At 39.9% G+C, this 20,841-nt stretch overlaps 1 protein-coding gene across 1 annotated transcript; it reads left to right on the top strand.

Moving 5' to 3' along the window:
• Positions 1-1,200: 1,200 nt before the first annotated feature.
• LOC125614728 (cytoplasmic polyadenylated homeobox-like protein 2) lies at positions 1,201-9,412 on the top strand. The gene is made up of 3 exons (XM_048797640.1): positions 1,201-1,213; positions 6,303-6,496; positions 8,582-9,412. The coding sequence occupies exons 1-3, from the start codon at positions 1,201-1,203 to the stop codon at positions 9,410-9,412; spliced, it is 1,038 nt and encodes a 345-aa protein (XP_048653597.1).
• Positions 9,413-20,841: the final 11,429 nt, after the last annotated feature.

Genomic DNA, 20,841 nt, shown 5'->3' with positions numbered 1-20,841 from the left:
AAGTTGTGATCCCATGCAGAGTGTTCCAAAAGAAAGCCTGAGACCTGGAATTTGGAGCTAGACCTGCCAGAGCCCATGGGGGCAAAGAAGGCCATCAGCAGAGGGGGCTGTGGCTAGGGGGAGTGGGATTCCAGAACAATTAAGATGGCTTTGGGGACAACTGGTGGCTCAACCCAATTTTGGTTGCTCTACTGTCTCAGTTTCCAATCTCCTCCAACCCTTCTGGTTCCGAAAATATTCCCCCATGTGCCCCAAAGCACATGCAGTGCCTGAAATGGCAGATTGTCCTAAGCAGACAGCCTGGGGCCCATCTGCTGTCATCGCCTGTGAAAGGCCCTCCATGAATTTAACTGTCCATCAATCTGTTTGTTGGGCCATCTTCTTGATTTTTGGTTACAGAGAAACTGTCTATCATGGAGTTAAGTTAGAAAACTGGATTCCTTCAGCTTTTTTGGTTTTAAAATTTTAATTTCTGCACTATTGCCATTTATCTTCTGAGATGAAAACATAAAATAAAACAATAAAAAATGGCTATGGGTGTAGTTCAGTGTAGAATGCCTGTATTTTCATGTTGCCTTACTGAAAACAAGAATAAAAGGTGTTGTTTCTTTTTAAAAATGATCTAAGTTTCATAAAATGTTAGTCTATGTCTTATAATATTATTATTGAATTCCAGTGTATAGTCTCTCCTAATTCTAAGCTCAATACTGTTTAAGCAATACTATATCCAGTGATGTGTCTCGTCCTTGAGTCAAGACTGTCAGAACACATAGTGTGTGTGGGCTGTGAGAGTGTGGTGAGAGGAGCTTTGAGGTCAGTGGCTCTGAAAAGCCTAAACAACTCCATTAATGGTACCCTCAAATCCAAGTGGGCATAAAGTAGTGCAGACATTTTATTGGTGTTGTGGATATTAGATAAGTTTAGTTTCAGTGGGTGCTCAATGAAGGGAAGCCAAGATTGGAAGAGGTAGGTTAAATGTCATCAGAGGAGTCTAGGCTGTAGTGTGGGCTAGGGCGGGGCTGAGTCTGCAGCCCCAGGGAGCCTGTCTGGGCCTGGGGCAAGGGGCGTGGTATGGGTATTGGCGTCATCACTCAGGGGTGGAGCCATCTGTGGGCGTGTCTAGCGTGGGGTATATTAGAGGATGCTGCTCCAGAGTTCCTCAGTTTACCAGGGAGAAAGCGTTAGGAGTAGAAGTGCAACATGGCTTCCAAAGGTGAGGTTCTTTGGTGGAGGGTTGAGTTATGATATTTCGTGGCAGGGTGTAGACTGCGTGCAAGAGATTTCTTAGAAAATTTAAGGATATTTGGAAATATTTCCAAGCCAACCAAACCATATATCTGGTAGTCCCACTTAAAACACACACACACACACACACACACACACACAAATTAAGCGGCATGCCTAGAAGATGTGCATTATGGGTGAGTGAATCTAGTTAGATTGGCCAGGTACTGCTCTGGGTTGAGGTCCAGGGATAAGTTCTTTGAGTTCTCATTCGCTTTCTCCTTTGGTGTGAGATGATGAGTTAGCCAGGCACGGTGTGTGTGTGCCTATCATCCCAGCTATGTGGGTAGCTGAGGTGGGAGGATCCTGACATCATGGCCAGTCTAGGAGCTTTTAGATATTAATGGGGACAGAGGTGGTAAAGGGCCCAGAGTGAAGGGAAAAATAAAATCAAATCAACAGGATAGGCTGGCGTGTGGCTCAGTAGCAGAGTGCTTGCCGAGCAGGCAGGAGCCCATATGCATGAAGCCCTGGGTTCTTTCTGGCTTCCTCCAGCACAAAACAAAGAAATCAAAATCAAACCAAGACATGGGCATAGCTTAAAGGTAGGGTACTTGCCTAGCATGTCCCAGGTCCTGAGTTAGATCTCCAGAACCCAAGGATGGGGGAGGGGCGAGAAAATATACTAGAAGATTTAATGAGTGATCCTGGGGATTGTTTATCGAGTTCAGTTTTTTTTTTTTTTTTAATATTCTGTGGAATTTAGAAATAAATTTAGAAATAAATTGGATAGGGGCTGGGGATGTGGCTCAGGCATTAGCACGCTCGCCTGGCATGCGTGCGGCCCATGTTCGAACCTCAGCACCACATACAAACAAAGATGTTGTGCCCGCCGAAAACTAAAAAATAAATATTAAAAATTTCTCTCTCAATCCTTCTCTCTCTCTCTCTCTCTCTCTCTCTCTTTAAAATAAATAAATAAATAAATTGGATAGTGGAAGAGATTTTGGCACAATCTTTTGTGTGCAGAATGGCTGTTCGAAAGTCTTTGTTGTAGTTCTGATTTCTTTTTGTAGATGAGCCCTTGCTGAAAGGTGAAGGCTGTGGGTTCAGCTGTAGCTCTCTTGCAATTTATATGACCCTCCTCCTAAGTGTACATAGTGGACTCAGGAGTCCACTGGGCACATGGTCTCAGAGGAAAAAATGTTCAGGAAACTACCCCTCCCCAAAAAAGAAACAACAGTGTTGAATTACTGCAGTCTGTATGGGATGTGAATTTCTCCACAAAGCCATCATGGATCTCAGGTAAATAGGCACTAGAGGCCCTGCTTCGACTCAGGGGGCTACTGCAGTTCACAGGATGATATCTTTGGTTGCTGTTTTTACTACTGAGCTTTGGCTTCCAAAAACCTCACATTTTTCAAACATTTGAAGGATGAACATTTGCTTTTCAGAAAATCTGAAACTTTTGTATATGAGTTTTTGGGTGAGGAGTGGGATGAACCAGACCAGAAGCTTTTCTGAAAACTTGGCTGTGCTCATCTGGACTCCCCAAGTGTGAATAGAAGATTTTGTTGTTGGTGTTTTTAAATTTTAAATTCCCATTTAGGAGTTGTTTCAAAACATTGGGTAATTTGCATTCTCATGTCCAGTACCTCATGCGGCATATCTTTGATGGTTCTCTAGAATAAGTGGTTGAGAAGTGGTACTGCTTAGGAAAAGCTGAAGAAACTTTCTGTCTCCTAGATCCCATTATTAAAAGCATTGCTTCCTTTACTCTTCTCAGCAGCCTCTTCTAGACAGGGAGAAGCCTCAAATGTACTCTCCTTAGCTCCCCATGATGACTAAATACTATGTTCAAAAATTTTTTTTCTATATAAAATTGTTTTTTGCTCCACAAGACAGAACTGAAAATGCCTGTATTGTAAGAGTAATTGAATTTCTCATATTAAAATCATCAAAAAAAATACGTTTCCAATCAGGCATTGCTTAATGGTGAGGATTGTTTCTGAGAAACATATGAGGAGGTTTTTCTTGTGTGGACATCATAGAGTTCACTTACAAAATCTAATATAAATCTTACGTCAATAGTAACTCAATGATATGCCATGAGGCATCAGCATCATATATCTAGTCCATCCTTGGCCACAACATTTTTATTTAGTTCATGACTGAGAGGGAATATCTCTGGGCTTAGTCTGACTGGAATGGAGTCAATGTTGAAGCCCCTGAAGTTCCTGTGTGAAAAACGCATGTGCCCTGCAACTTTATTTGTAGGTTGGGCCATTAAAGCCAAAGAGGTTCCACTTTGAGAGTGAATTAAATCTGTTTTCAGGCACAGGTTAGTTATTTTATAAGTGACTTTACTGCCAAGTAACCTATGTTTGTGTAAAGTGTACAGATTCATATTTTCTCTTTTGGGTCTATTTCCTTGAGTTTTTTTTTTTTTTTAATTTTAATGAAAGAGGTAAAATTTACCCTCACCACCATTTTTAAATGTACACTTCAGTGGCATCACCTACATGTCATTGTCCTGTAACCATTACCAGCAACTCTCCACAGAGCTCTTTTCACCTTATAGAACTGATACTTTGTGACAATTAAAGCAACCCCCCTCAGCCCCCTCTCCATTCCCTGAGGACTATCGTTGTACTTTTGTCCCAATGTCTTTGACTACTCTAGGTACCTCATACAAATGATATTGCTGGATAATATAGTAATTTTTAATTATTTTGAGCAATGACCATATATTTTTTCCATTGTAGCTACACCATTTTGTCTTCCCACCCACAGGGCATCAGGGGTTCCAGTTCCTCTGCTACCGCTCTGCAGTTATTTTGTTTTGCTTATTTGGTTTGTGGATAGTAGCATTGGTGATGGGAGTGAGGTTTGATTTTTCTGTGAATTTAAATTTGGCTTTCTAATGATTTGTAATGTTGATCATCTTTTCACAGGCTTAATGACAATTTGTATATCTGAGTTGGCGAAATGTCTATTCCAAACCTTTGCCCACTTTAGAGATATGGTTCTTTATGTCTTGATATCAGCACTGTATCAGGTGTGGTTTTCAAAGGGATTCACCTGTTCCACAGATTGTCCTTTCATTTTCTTCCTTGTGTCCTTTCATGCACAGTTTTTATTTAGTTATAGTCTAATGATTTTTTTAAATATATTTGAGAGAGAGAGAGAGAGAGAGAGAATTTTTTAATATTTATTTTCTTTTTAGTTTTCGGCGGACACAACATCTTTGTTTGTATGTGGTGCTGAGGGGTCGAACCCGGGCCGCACGCATGCCAGGCGAGCGCGCTCTACCGCTTGAGCCCCATCCCCAGCCCCTCTAGTAATTTTTTTTGTTTGTGCTTTTGATGATATATCTATGAAATCATGGCCAAATTCAATATCATGAAACCTTCTCCCAAGTTTTTGTTACAGCAAGTTTTATGCATTTTTTAGCTTTATTTATAATTCTTTGAATTTTGAGATAATATTTCCCTATTGGGTAAAAGGTCCAACTCTATCCTTTCCATGTGGATATCCAGTTTTCTCAGGACCAGTTGTTAAATTTAATTTCTTTTGAATCAGAAATGAATGTCTCATGTTTGTGTTCTATGGAAGAATGGATGCCTTCCAATTGGATTAGGTCACCCAGAGAGGAAAGGGTAGAAACAGGGAGGGTGTATCAATCAAACACGTTTTTATGAATGGTTGAGTGTGTCACCAAGAATCCCAATATTCTGTACAATTAACTAGTAGCAGGGCATGGGGTGCATGTCTGCCATGGCAGTGACTCCTGGAGCCTGAGATAGGAGGATCTCAAGTTTGAGGTCACTTTGTAGGACCTTGTCTCAAAAAAATAAAAATAAAATAAAAAAGGGCTGGAATGAAGTACAACTAGTGTGACAGCAGGTGGGTTTATCCCCTTCCCATTTGAAAAATAATGGAGAACCAAGCCACTGAGGGATTGAAGGCCCAAGGAGGAGGGAGTAGGGTTAATACTGCCATTTTTCTTGTTGGTGTATTTTACAAAAGTGTGTGTGTGTGTGTGTGTGTGTGTGTGTGTGTGTTTCTCCCACCTTTGTTCTACTGCTTTGACGTGTTTTTTTTTTTTTCTTTTATTTTTAGGTATTGGCTTGTTTTCACTTTCTTGTCAATTTCTTTTGTATCAATTCTGTAGCTCTTTTTTTTTTACAGACAAGAAAATTACAGTCAAAATATTTTATTTTCCTCTTAATACTAACTTAACTTCAATCTCATAAAGATACTGTACCTTTAGAATTCTATCTCCCATTTTATGTACTCTTTTTTCTTCCTTTATTTTGGTGTTGTGCTGGATAGAACTCAGGATGCTGCAGCACTGAGCTACATCTATAGCCTTTCTTTCTATTTTTGCTTTGAGTGTGACCCAGTGGTAGAGTGTTAGCCTAGCATGCCTGAGGCCTTGGCTTCAATTCTAACTATCATGAAACAAATATACTCTGTGTACCTGATCTGACACGACATGCTGTGTCCATTATTTTAAGGCTGCTATCCTATTGAAGAGGGTTTCAGAAAGGATCATTTAAGTCATGTAAACATGCTCCCCAAACCTCAAGTATCCTTTACTTAATTGTTATGTTGAAGGCTAAGATTATTTTGAATGTCATCTTATGAGCAAAAAATCAAAGTGGACATTATGATAAATACTTGTCCCAACCCAATGCTTCCTTTCTATTTTATATAATCTTATTCATCCCCTACTCTTCCACCAACCATTTAAAGTATTGGTTATCAGATTGATATGAGCTGGTTTAGCTGTATTTCCTCAATTATTGTTTTGACTGAACATTTTTTATTTGTCTCTTTTTATATATTTTGAATTTTGGCTAGACTAAAATTCTTCTCTACCATGCAGATTATAATCTCATGTTTTCCTCATATTTTTAAGGATCAGCAGTTAATCCATTTTTGGTGTTAATAATATGAATAAGTTGTGAAGCAGAGTTCTGCATTGTTAAATTCTTGGTGAACAAATAATATTTTTTTCCTCTGGATTCTACTGGCAATCCTCAATCTTTCTCTTTCTGTTTCTGCACTTTTAGCATCTTCAGTTGAAGATAGTCCTATGGAAGTAGAAGAAACAAAACAGGAAAAAGGGTTAGGAAAACCGCGGCACAAATTTACAAAACATGAGTTGGAGATTCTTAATCGATCATTTGAACAGAATTCCTACCCGGATTTTGGGACCCGGCAAGAGCTGGCCAAGCAAATGCATTGCCCCATAAGCTCAATCAACGTAAGTCAAAATTTGGAAAATTTGCATGAACATACCTTTTTTATATAATACAGTAAATACAATGATTGTTTGAAAATGTCTCATGTCATTTCTTCACATAGGATATAGTTGATCTTTGTCACAGTTTCATTTCAGTGTGGGTGTGAATTTATTATGTTACTTTTATGAAAAAATCAACAACCGTGAGGTAGTGTTGGGAGTAGGCACCCATTAACATGCTCAGTAATTATTCAGAATAGTAACTGTGCCAGGTTTGATCATGGTGCTGGCTATGGAATTATGGAAAACTGGGAAGATTGGATATTTTAAAGTTGGGACAAAGAGTTTGCAGAGATATTGAGTATTCAGTGATAAGATTTAAGGATGGCACTTCAATTTGTCCTGATTTGTTTTTTGGCAGAGACATTGGAGGATTTTATTTGCAAACTGCTAACTATGGTATGCCAATCTAACTCCCAAGGGGTGATCGCCCAAGGTGCAGGAGAAAGACTTGGTTCAATTATGTCCCACATGTGGCACCTCATAGCATTAGTAGGCACTTTGTAGCCAATTGGGACATGAGCCAATATTTTGTTTTGGGAATTTCTGATATGATGATTTTTGTGAATTATTGTTTATGCTGCACAAAGTTTTACTGTGTTGGGATTGCCCTAATGTGTAGTGAATTGGGTTTGCAATATCTCTCTTCTATCAATATCCAATGCTTATTGAAAATATTTGTTGCCTGAGACTAGGAGAACATTTTCTTAGAGAAAATAAGAAAGGGAATGTAATAACAGTGTTGCAAAGTAAAAGCATAGCAAATTCTCTGTCAGCTATGAAGTTATTGTATTTCAAATGTTCCATGAACTGGAAATATTTCAAACATCCTGCAAATGAATGATGCTATACTAAGAAGTAGAAAATCATAACCAGATAACGTCAGGGAGAGGAACTGGTTTGAAAAGCAGTGCAACAGTTTAGAATAAGCCCATGTGATGCAGAGGCAAGCATGGTCAGGCAGAGGATCCTAGGGAGTCTGGAAATGAGAAAGGGAGCACCTGCCTTTTGGTCTCATCATTTTGAACCCACCTGCTAACTGTTGACAAATGATGGATGCTCACATCTTATTTTCTTTGTGTTTCATTATGTTGGAAGGGGAAATGAGAGCATGTATTTAGAAGAACCAGTTTTGTTATGTAGAGTTATAATTTTAAACCTCCTAAGTGGGGATCAAAGATTTTCCTAAATGTTAACCTAAATTCATCCTGATTGGGAGATGGGTTTCAGGAGTGATCAAATATCAAAATGCTTCCAGGCACTCTTGACTGTGAGCCTCTACAAACCTAGCTAATTAAGTTTCCTATTCTAAAAAGCATTTTGTCATTTTTAAACACATACCTCAAAGCTTTTTGGACTATGGCTGGCATTGCAATTATCGTGAATTGATGCAGGAGAAAAAAATGTAGACTAGAGTTGTTCTATTCGATTGTCAGGATCACATCTATAATACACTGTCCAGTTTTCACAAACTTTTATTTGTTCTGTTTATGGCTTTTAAATGCAACAAATTTATGAATAAACTTACAGTACATGATGTCATGAATGGGTGTTGATGGGGATCTTGGGAAAAATCAAGAGGCTGTAGGAAAGTGTGCCGGGCACCTGGGGCTCTCCTAGGTTGCAGAGAGGTTGTTGGGAGACTTTGAAAAGCCTGTGTTCACATGGACAGAATGGTTTGGGTAGATCCTGGGAAGAGTTGGGAGTTTGGAATTGTGCACTGTTCATAATTTTTACAATAACCTGCATGGTTCAGCCCAGGATGGATTGCCTTTAGTGTGTCTACCCCAGGCCAATGAGCAAGTCAGTGATAATGCTGAAATTAAGCTTTAGTATAAAATATTTTATTGAAAATAATTTCTTTCTTTTTAGATTTGGTTTCAAAATAAAAGATGCAGACTACGACTCAAAGAGAAACAGAGAGTGGTTGACACCAGGAGAAGACATGAGTTCCCTGTCCAAGGGCATCATCCTGTTTTAGGGCACCAGGAGGCCCAGATGCAATATGACAACAGAGCCACTGCACAGCCTTCTTGCCTCCAGCAGGCTCCACAGGGAAACGCTGGCTCCTTTCTGATGGAGACATGGGGACTCCCCAGTGAAGAGAATGGCTCCTGTGACTCTTTTGTGTTAGATGGACAGCAAGTTGCTAGAGAGCAGCCCAGTTCCCCAAAGCAGCAGGTCTGGGGTGAGGGCTATGAACTATTTGATGGCTTGCCTTTGCCCTGTGTCAATAGTGCACACGGAAAGATGCAGCAGCAGCAGGACATGGACCTCTTTGATCTGTGGGGACCACAGCAGCAGAGTGACTGGGGATATTATAATCTACAGCTGCAACAGCCCCAGAGTTATCAAGAGAAGCTGCCTGTTCAGGACCCACTTCTATTGTCTGAGAAGCACAATGTCTTGGGGCAGCAGTTGCCCTCCTTTCCACAAGAGCAGGATGTGGATTCTCAAAAGAATGGAGAGGATTCAAGGACTCAGATTGAGTGCACATCTACTCCACAAATGGAGTTGAGTGTTCTTCCAGAGCCTATTGCATTAGATGGACAGCAAGTTGCTAGAGAGCAGCCCAGGTCCCCAAACCAGCAGGTCTGGGGTGAAGGGTATGAACTATTTGATGACTTGCCTTTGCCCTGTGACAATAGTGTGCAGGCAATGATGCAGCAGCAGCAGGACATTGACCTCTTGGATCTGTGGGGACCACAGCAGCAGAGTGACTGGGGATATTATAATCCACAGCTGCAACAGCCACAGAGTTACCAAGAGAAACTGCCAGTTCAGGACCCAATTCTAATGTCCCCAACTGAGCAGAGGTATGAAACATTTGATGACTTGGCTGAAATTTTAACTGAAGTCCTTGGCATTGAGTTTTAGGGACCTATAGTCAGATGTCATCCTGTAGTCATGCTCTCAGGGTCAGAGCTAAGAGTCTCTTCAATGTGCACATAAAGATGCTCAGTGTAGGAAATTTTCTTGAAAACAACAACAAAAACAAACAAACAAAAAACTCAAAAAAATCACAAATGCCCTAGAAAATTAAAAAAAAATAAAAACAGAAAAATAAAAAAAAACTCCCCCAATACTTTATACATCCCAGTTTATCCCAACTAACAGCCCTTCCTCACAGCTTCCTGAACTCTCAGTGTCTTCTGGAGGGGTAGCAGTACCCACCAGTCATAGATCCCTGACTGTGCCTCTCCTAATGCTGTGGAGAAAGTTGGACTCAGGCAGCCACTGCCACAGCAACAGGCACAAAGACAGCACTTGCCAGATTCAAACCAATGTGTGCTTAGTTAGATCCACCTTGCACAGCCTGTCTCACAAATTATCTCCACCTTGGAGATAAGGTCCTCTACAGTGCCTTTGTATGGCAAGGTCTGCAGGATGCTGCTCTCCTCCCTGAAGCAGAGCAGCATCTTCAGGATATTATAGTCTGCCAGGACAGCCTGGACTCTCTGAAATTTGACAGTGTCATTGGTATCACAATGGATTTTCATGTGTGTCCACCGTCACCAACAAACCCACAAAAACCAAGCCAGGACATTATGAAGGAAGACATCTCAGCCGGGATTGCTTCACAAGAATTTACAAGAGTCTGCTGGAATTCAGCCTTTTAGAACAGACTTCTGCAGCAATGTGTGTCCAAAAACTGTCTGTTTAACTTTGAACTTACATCTCTCTTGTTCTTTCCTACAGTTGCCAAGACTTATTATTTGGAAATATGTGTTGTAGTTCTTTTTACCTTTGCCTTTAAAAATCTCCCCCAGCCCTCAACTCTCCCACTGTGCTCACAGTGAATGTGCCTGTGGTGTACTGTGGCAGGCATGTGCCTGTTGCTGTGTAATTCGATTTCCAATTCACATTCTTTGGCAGAATCTTTCTTGGGCCATAATTGAGTTGGATACCTCCATCCTCCTACATGGGCTACCTTTTGTGTTACATGGACAGCAAGTTGCTAGAGAGCAGCCCAGGTCCCTACTGAAAGCAGAACTTGTATTGAAGCCACAGGTTCAGCTACTGCAACTTCAAGAACTCCTGGAGGCTCCTGCACTGAGATGAGAGCCCCTGTTTGTGAATCCAGAGTGTTCTGACAGTCACCTGGGCATGCAGGTCAATGACATCTGAGGGTGCCCAGGGGAGACTTTGGATATTGTTGATCTGAGTTTTTGAGAGAAACTTTGAAGACAGCGGTATCACAGAACTTTTCACTTGGAACCAGGTTCACAATTTGGGACTCTAGGACATAGAACACCTTGAAGTTTTCCACCAGAGATTTTCCTGTCTCTCCAACAGCTTCTGTGGACCCAGCTCTGCAGGCTACATCCCTCAGACCACTAGGGGGCAGGGCACCATTCACACATGCAGCTGGAGATGCTCTTCCTGAAAATCCTGTTGACTCCTGGGGTGTTTTGTGTAGAAGCAGGCCAAGGATAGAGAATTTTTTGTCAGTCCTTTTCATTTTGCTATCATTATGTTTGATTACTAAAGACGCTACACTCGTTCTTGTCATTTAAGCAACACCAAGACTAGTGAAGAAATCTTGCATTTATGGTTGTCCTTTGCCCACCCTCTTAGAACCATTGTGAAGAGTTTCAGATGCTATGTTTGTCGTGTATCTCATATTTATTTAAGTGTGAAATTCTGAAATGATATTAAATGACAAAATAAAACATGTTTTGCATGCATTTCAAAGGCATGTTGCATACAAACCTTTATTTTGTAAATATGTTCCTGCATAGAATGAGACTGAGTATAGGTGGATAAATAGCAACTCTAACAGGGGGAATGTCTTATTTGGACAGTCACTTGGAATGTTGATTGAAGTGGCAGATGCCTAGCAATTCTGCTTCTAGATGTTTCCACAGGAAAATGCTTTGTTTTCTTACAGAACACTGAATCCCCAGATAAGAATGTTCACATAAAGTTATCAAGTTAGCCACATAAAGTTATCAAGTTAGCTGTGTTAATTTTCCCCCTACAACAGCTAATAGCTGTGATAAGGCTTATTCTAAGATTTTTTTTTGATGGCCTAAATGTTGAATCCATGGGTCTTCTCCACTTAGCTAATTTGCCAACCCTCTTTATTTTTGATTACACAGAGTTGCTTAGGTGGTTTTGAATTTGTGACCATCCTTCCTAAGCCTCCAGAGTTGTTGGAATAATAGGTGTTGTCCACCTTACCAGGATTAGTTTATGTTTTTGGAGGTTTCAGTCCCTAGTCAGTTGCCATGAATTTCTCATACTTGGTTGGACATTCCACAGTAGTTTAGCTCAGTGGGAAATTATCAAAGAACACTTAAATCCACAAAAATTCTTATAGCTCAAAGTTAGGGATTGGTTGCCTAATATTGTGAATTTGAGATTCAAAACACACACACACAAACACACACGCACACACACACACACACACTTTAATTTCTTGTTATGTTAGAGCACAAAGTAACAAAGTATAAAATGCAAAACATCAAACTCCTCTCTGTCACTAATTTCCTATGCCAAATACTTCCAGTTCTGTTCCCATAAGGTGGTGGACCTCCTATTTCTTGTCTACATATTGCCTGTGTTTCCAGTATATATGGAGAAAAAATATAGAAACAGGGTATCAACTAAAAATAGTTTGCTTTCACATTCATGTCTACCTGTGTCCTAGCATCAATTCTTGGGAGATCATCAAAAATTTGAAAAAAGTTTATGAAAGTGAGTACACATAAATCTACTTTATTCCATGTAGGAGCTACAAAGGATCCTGTGGATGGACATACCATTATTTATGCAGACATTGCCCTATTCATGTTTCTTTTTTTCCCCCAATATAAAACATGCTTCATGAACATACATCTTTTTAACAGTTGCATGTATTTATTTATTTAGGTACTGGGGATTAAACCCAGAGACATTCCACCATTGAGCTATATCCCCAGGCCTTTTTAAATTTTTATTTTGAGACAGGGGCTCACTAAGTTGCAGAGTTGTCTGCCCCTGAACTTGCAATCCCTTGCCCCAACCTCTGGAATACTTGAGATTACCAGCATGTGTCACAGTGCCTGGCTTCCTATATTTTAATAGCAAATTTATAAAAACAGCACAGAAGATGGACAGTATTAAAATCCTGCACTACATGTGGGACAACTCAGAAAGGCATAGTGAGTGAAATCCACTGTATGATCAAAATTCTACCAACTACATTTAGTGGCTGTCAATAAGAAGTTAACTTAGTTTGTAAACAATCAAAATGCTGCCATGGTCCAAAAAAAGAAAAATAATAGTAGACCTTTATAATCATCATACAGCTGAATTGCCAGAATTTGTTCATTGAAACATTTTGATCTGCATTAATGCTTTGCATATTTAACATTTACATAAAAAAATCACACACAAATAAAAATGGAAAAGCTGCCAATACCTGATTCCTCTCCCCTAGTTTTCTACTTATAATCATCCACTGAGGCACCTTTTGACACCCTGGGGACAGAGGGGATGTTTAACATCAGACCTACCAATAGTGGTTTGGTTTGTTGTTTTTGAGATGCTGTGAATGAAACCCAGGGTCTCATGCATGGGTGGCTTTCACACAGCTACACATACACCCAGCCCCAGAGTAGGTTCTTACATAAGTTCTCAATGTGTCAGAGTGCTATTTGGAGGTCATTTGGCATAACTACTGAACCTTTGGCATGGATAGCACAGATCTTATTTGTATCTTCTAAAAAGCCAACCAGACAGTCTTCATTTGCCTCCCACCAAGCAGAATAGCTGCCCTGTGGAAGCACAAATCTGTTTTTAAATCGGAGCAGTTTCTCACACCAGACACTGGAAGAAGTGTTAATAAATCTGAAATGTAGTGGACAAACTAGATGTCAAAGCACCATAACACTGTCTCTACACTAGAGGGCGATCATTTCAAGCGATTTTTGTAGCCAAGTGCTTCTTGGGGGTTTTACCACTTGTGGTTTGGGAGGTAATGGGCTTTGTTGGAGGACTCGTTTTGAGACCTTCTTGCTGCCTTCTACTGGAGGTCAGCGCACTTGAAGTAGTGCAGGCGTTAGAGAGGGAGGGAGGCTGTAAATACCACTTTTCTCTCTCTCTCTCTCTCTCTCTCTCTCTCTCTCTCTCTCTCCCCGCTATGCTGGGGATTGAACCCAGGGCTTGCATGTGCTAGGTAAGTGCTCAACCACTGAACCACATTCCTAGTCCCCATTTTTGCGTATTTTGGAAAGACTAGATTCCTGGCCTGGCAATCACAGAATGAGAGAACTTTATGTTTCCTCCAAAAGGCAAACACTACCCCCAACTCTCACTAAACCACAGATGAGCCAGTGTGCACCCAACTCTGACATCACTATCTGGTTGGAATAGGGTGGAGGAGGTGTCCTTTACATAAAATACTTCTGGAGCGCCAGTACCTGAGGTCACAGACCCAGGTGTCCAGGGCTGATCCCTAACACCTAATTTTTTTTTTTTTTTATAAAACCATCCTATGCTTCAAAATGGTATCTTCTTGTCGGTTTTATTTAGTTGCTGCTATTTAGAAGTAAGATTGGGTTGCATTTGATACTCAAATAATTTTCCTTTCTATTTTTCCCCTTTTCTTTGTATATTCTGATTATTAATGTAAATGCCTTTTATTGGTGTTGGCAATGTTTTCCCCAGACCTCCCTTTAACTATCTTTTTGGTGTCTTTGCTCAGGAAGTTTAGATATTAGGTAGCCAAATTTCTCAAATTTTTTTTTGTGACTTCTAGAGTTTACAATTTGCTTATGATTCCACACTTCAAAATTATAAAAATGATTTCCATTATTTTCTTCAAGTAGTTATAAAGGTTGTTAAAGATGTAATCTCTTTTTCATTTATAATATTTCTGTGGTTTTTGAAATGTATTTAAAAAATATTTCTAACTTAAAGTTTTTTTCCTGAAATGGACATCTAAATATCCTTCTGCTCTAATTTGTAGGCTATCCTTTAGCTTCAAATTTTCTTTCCTTCTTTCTTTTTGTATTGGGGATTTAACACAGGGGTAATTTACCAATGAGCTACATCCCCACATCCCTGGACAATTAATTTTTTATTTTCAGTGTCTCACTATGTTGCTTTGAGCCTGGTTAAGTTTCCAGGCTGACCTTGAACTTGTGATCCTCCTGTCTCAGCCTCCCAAGTCAGCCAAGTCATTTAACTGATAATTGAAAATAAATTAAATTGTTGCTGACTATTCATTCCCAAATGGTATTCTGAAAATTTTTCATGCCACCATTCCTGTCTCATAGTTAAAGAATCAAAATTCAAAATAATGATATTATTTCAATAAATACTTACCTATTGAAATTAAACAGCCATTGATGACTTATCAATAATTAAAAACTCTAAGGTATAAGTTAAGGGACATATCCATGGAAAATTACTTCTTTATTAATCAAACAGTTGACACATGCATAGAAGATAAAGGACAGCTGTGTTCCTTTTTTTATTTTTTTTTCAGAGGATTGAACCAAGGTGCTCTTAACCCTGAGCTGCATGAACAACATCCCTAGCCTTTTTTTTATATTTAGAGACAGGTTCTTGCTAAGATGTTTAGGACCTCTCTAAATTGCAGAGCCTGGCTTTGAACTCTCAATCCTCTTGCCTCAGCCTCCCAGCCATGGGAATACAGACATATGCCTCCTTTCATGGCCTTTGTTCTTTCTTACACCAGGAAAATATAGAGATGCTGACATTGAATTAATTAATTAATCAAGTACTCAAGGGCAGTTCAATGCAATAAAGGACAAATCAAAAGAGGCAGTATTGTGAAGGAGACAAATTATTGCTATTAGTAGAAGATTTGCTTACCTAGAAAATATGGTAGGACCAGAACTACTTGAATGATTCCATAAACTGCCTGAATTTATGGCAACTGTGTGTTTCACACTTAAAGAAACCAGCCAAATGTATATGGGATATTTCTGGGCAAGAAGACAGTAAGGGCCCAGTTTCCTAAAGTTCAACATTCTCTCTCTAAAAATGAGCCATCAAATTCAAAATTGGGAAGAATGGCATCAGTGAAAGTAACTAAGAGAATATACCCACCAGGTGCCAGGCCACAAAGCACACTGGTGGCCAGCAAGTACCATCATTTATTTTTATTCTGTCATTTGCTGGATGCCTTCTCTAATCTCGGTGGTGTTTTGGACTCTGCATGCCTTATCTCATTTAATCTTTGTTCCTGGTATGTATCTTCATCCCCATTTTTCAAGGAAAATGTATGAATATATTTAATCTAAAGTCAGAGAATCACAACTTCCAGGTTGGAGGGCACTCAGGTCTGCCTGCAAAATCCACATCTTCAGCATTACGGAGACTCTTAACTCTCAGGTCCGAGGAAAATCATAGATAATGAGGGAATGTGAAGGGTGAACCAGGTGAGAATGAAGCTACTGGGATATTTAGGGGTCTCTAGCCATAAGCCTCCTGCTGACAGGAAAGAACACTCTTGGCCTAAGCTAATGAGGCACCCTTGATGCAGGAGCCTCCAGTCTGTCTTTTCTTTAATGCTCCCTTACCCTACAGGTTGCTTTGAAACCCATGCTGAATGCAAGGTGAGTCTGGGAGGGTCGAGGAGGTGGCCCAAGGTACACAGAGACTATTTAGAGGTGTGGGGATTTGCCCCCATGGTGCCAGGTTGTACCAGTGTCCAAGGTGTGTACTCAGGTTTGCAGCCTTCTCTGGGGCTTGCTCCTATTGCTCATGCCCAAAGCCAGGGTCCAAGGGAAACAGGAAGCTGGGGGTGGCCCTCTCTGAGCACAGGCATGGGGTGAGAGACTGCCCAAATGGAAAGCCTCCTGGCTGGGAGTGCCTGAACCACAGGATGCATCCTTGTGTTTGGCTTTTGGCACCAGGAAGGATTTCCAGATCCACAGTGAGACCCAGCCAGGAGAGTGCTCAGTCATGCCCTACAAGGCAGCCTGCACTTTGCCTAGGAGGCTGCTAGCTGAGACACAGCAAGCTATAGCCAGAGAAGAGAACCAGGACATCCTGGGCAGGGTGGGGAAAGGAGGGAGAGAACTTGGAAAGTTGAGGTTTAGGAAGCTTTTTGGTTGTTTATATTTTGTTTTTATTCTACCATCTTTTTAGTATGCAGTCCCAGACTCCTGCCATGTGGGAAAAGATATAAGAGGAGAGGAGAGGAGAGTCTGCTTGGTACAGGGAGAAGCGAAATGCAGGGTGAGCATCAAGGTGTAGTGTTAATAAATATTGTAAAAGTAACAACAGCTCAAATGCCACAATTCAGCCATTCTGACTTTGTGTTAAGCTCCTGTGAAGTTGTGTAGAGTGTTTCTCAGTCCATCCCATCAAGGGCTGGGATGTAGCTCAGTGGTATGGCCAGCTCCCCTGGGCTCAATGCCCATTAATGGGGGTAAGGAAGAGGTTTGATAAAGGTGATGGCTGCATGATCTCTCTACTGTAAAAGTTTCCTTTTGTAATAAATATCTCATGGGAGATACTTTAATACTATGTAAATATCTTATCATCATATTTTTACCTACTAACCCTTTCATTCATTGCTGATTCCTGGCTCACTATTCATGAACACTGTGTTTCCAAAGGGTGGTTTTCTAGATGTAGAAGAGCTTAGGCAGTCAGGGCAAGATGGTGAGTGAGGAGGTCAGGAGTGGGGCCAGAAAAAATAAGCAGGGAGAGGGTCTTCTGATGAGGAAAACTTCCTGCATGATGAAAGTACTCATGGAGGACACAAGTGGAGGACCCAATCAAACAAGCACATTTGCATTCATGCTTCTAATACGGGTTGCAATAGAAAAAACTAAAACAGATGCATTGACAGAGTGGGGCGCCAATCAATAATAGTGAGGAGCACATGGACAGGAGAGGAGATAAGGAAAGGAGGAAATTCCAAAGATTATAAAAAGAACAAGACAAAACTCATCCATTGAGTTCCCAGCTCTGGGGCCCCTTCTCTTCAGAGAAGCCTATGGCTGTAACTCTGTTGCTTGTACAATAAGCCTACTTCTTGCTTGCTGTCTCTGTGTCCTGTTCTTCAATTCTTTGCTGAACAGAGACAATGAACCCAGCAGCCCTCACCAGTAACACATTCAACAATTCCTTATATATTTATTCATTTAGTTTTGTAGTGCTTGGGATGGAACCCATGGCTTTGTACATGCCAGGCAAGTCCTCTACCATTGAGCTATACCCCTCAGATATTTAAATTTTATTTTGAGCAGGGTCTCACTGTGTTTCCCAGATTGGCCTCAAACTTGTGATCCTCCTGCCTCTGCCTCCTGAGCTGCTAGGACTACAGGTGTGCACCACTGCATCTGGCCTCTGCTTCCCTTTCTTGAGGTTCTGTTTGTGCTCATTGCTACTGGAGTGCCATTGATCCCAGGCCCTCTCAGCAGACACAGCTAGGGAATACAGGTTAGCGATTCTGAAATTATATTACAGGTTTCTAGGATTGAGCAAATAATAAACATGCTATGTATAGTGGGATCTAGTTTTCTCACTGTGGATGAAATGAACTACAAATAAAGGGAGAGGGTAAAGGAACCTTGTCGTGTTAGATTAGATCAAAGATTATTAGAGTGAATTCATGTTTTAGACAAAAGGAGAAATAAATGTGACTTAGCAATTCCACTGTAGAAATTGCATTATTGTGAAAATATACCAATAGGAATGTTTATAAATGTTCTATCATAATAGTCCTAAATGGAACTACCCAAATTTCAATTGACATCAGATGTGGTAGTGAATATTTTACCACTGTATGCAAACATGTGGATGAAAATATAATCAATGAGAGGAACTTTCACAAAAATGCTGTGATTCACTTTGTATGAAATTCAAAAAGAGGCAAGATTAATCCAAGTTTGAGAACTCAGTCTCAAGTTCTTTTGTGGGCTGGGGGAGGGTAGTGATTGTGAGAAAAACCAGGGAGTCCCTCATATTGTTCTGTCTTTTGACCTGGATGCTGGTTACACAAGTGTGTTCAATTCTTTTATTTTTGGTATCCAAGATTGAACTCAGGGGCACCTGGCCACTGAGCCACATCCCCAGTCTTATTTTGTATTTTATTTAGAGACAGGGTCTCTTTGAGTTACTTAGGGTCTCACAGTTGCTGAGGCTAGTTTTGCACACAAATTCTCAGCCTCCCAAACTGCTGGGACTAAAGGCAAGAATTAAACTCTAAAGCCTAAGGTTTGCATTGTTTGTAATGAACATTTACCCTGTGCATTGTTTGAAAACATATATTTTTAAAAGGTCAAATCATGACCTTCAAACAGAATAAAATACACACTTGCTAGGGATTTTCACTAAATCAATGAGAAGACTAGGCAGATTATAACTGACTCAAAGGAGAAGTCAAAAAGCACAGATTTATATCAAGCAAAGGAAAGTCAAAGCAGAAGCACAGATAGAGCTCAAAATGCCCTATGGATACCAAATGTAGACTATACTGAACTTTTCTCATTAAAACTTCAGTATTTAAATAAAGAATTTAAATATGTACTCAGAAAAAAAAAATAAGCTTCTTCAACAGACGGAAAGGAAGTTAGCTGAACCCGGCTGCCACAGCCGAATGTGACTGTGTAGATGTGAGGGATATTTTGCCTTGCTATTAGCTATCTATATTTTGCAGAATTGTAAAATAGCTTCCATGAAATCAAAACCAAATAAGGTGGAAAGGTGTGCTATAGACAATGCTTCTTTTGACTTCAATGTGGAAAGAAACATTGAAAAAAAACCTCATTTATTCACAAGCAATTCATCAAGTAATCATATCAAAGAGACCTAATGTTTCTGACACCTGTTTTTATAAGGTAGAGTCACAAAGTTTTCGAGATTTTCAATAGGCTTTCTTGAAGAGCCCTGCTATCAATAGTTTTATTCCACAACATTTGTTTGTTTGTTGGTACTGGGGATTGAACCCAGGGACACTTAACCAACTAATCTACATCCTCAGTCATATATATATTAATATGTATATATTTTACTAAGAGACAAGGTCTCACTAAATTGCTTACAGCCTCTCCAAATTGCTGAGAATGGCTCTGAATTTGCTGTTCTCCTGCCTTAGTCTCTGGAGCTGCTGGGATTACAGGCATGCACCACCACATGAAGCCTTTTATTCCACCTGTAGGACTGATTTGAGGAAGGTGAAAATCCAAAGCTGTTCAGTGTGAACCCTTAATTTAGAGCCACGGGTGCTTGAGAAATAACACTTTTTTTTCCTCTTTGAAGGGGACATTTAAGAATAAACCTAGAAACTGACAGGAACTGCAAAGAAGTTTAGCTCTCTCCTCAGTGAGAAATTTTATTTTATTAAATAATCAAGGACATAATAAAGTCAATGTAAAAGTTAGAAAATTATTCTGGTGAAACAAACCCAGAAGCTTTCAATATAGATAAGTTATAGAGAAAAAAAGAAAAACCCTTTGTATCATAGCTGAAGATGGCAAACAGCAAATCAAGGAAATGAGGCCATCAAAATGACACAAACTTTTCTAAGATTTCTAAAGTATTTTGTAGTGTAAAAAAGTGTATGATACATTTTTAAAGGCTTTTTTATTTTTAGTTGTAGATGAGCACAATACCTTTATTTTATTTATTTATGTGGTGCTGAGGATTGAACCCAGTGCCCCCTGCATGTGAGACAGCAGCTCTACCTTTGAGTCACAACCCAAGGCCTGTATGATACATTTTATTTATTTATTTGCTACTAGGGATTGAACCCAGGGGCACTTTACCACTGAGCTAAACCCCATCCTTTTTTAATTTTTTATTTTGAGACAAGGCCTCACTGAGTTGCTGAGGGTGGCCTCCAACTTGTGAACTTCTGGCCTCAGCCTCTCCAGTAGCAAGGATTATAGGCATGCACCACCTGGAGTGGTTTTTTGTATGATGCATTTTATAAGCATTGCATGTTATATGTTATAAATATTATTATATACCGTGTTAATTTTGTATGATAAAATTCATAGTGTAATAAAAGCAACTTTTTATAATATTTTTTAACCTTTGTCATCATATTTAACCCATTTCAGACTCAAGTATTATAAACAAAGCAAATACAATTTATTTTATTAATTTTTTCCTGGGCTGGTGATTGAACCCTTGGCCTTGCTCTTGCTGGGTAAGTGCTCTCCTACTGAACCATATTTCTGGCCCTACAACTCATTTTAAATTCTTCATTATGCCTTTTCATATTCTATAACAAAATGATTCCTTCCTTAGGACTAATTTCATTCTTTTTACATTTTCTTTTTTTGGTACTAGAATTGAACCCAGGTGTGCTTACTACATTCCCAGCAGTTTTT

This window comes from Marmota marmota, unplaced genomic scaffold, assembly GCF_001458135.2.
Source record: "Marmota marmota marmota unplaced genomic scaffold, marMar, whole genome shotgun sequence".
Lineage (NCBI taxonomy): Eukaryota > Metazoa > Chordata > Mammalia > Rodentia > Sciuridae > Marmota > Marmota marmota.
This window is presented reverse-complemented; position numbering and strand designations above follow the sequence as displayed.

Excerpts from the sequence above, each read along its gene's own strand:
- LOC125614728 (XM_048797640.1), top strand. Across the intron at positions 6,497-8,581 it reads GCCCCATAAGCTCAATCAAC|GCTCCACAGGGAAACGCTGG; the intron begins GTAAGTCAAAAT and ends TGCCTCCAGCAG.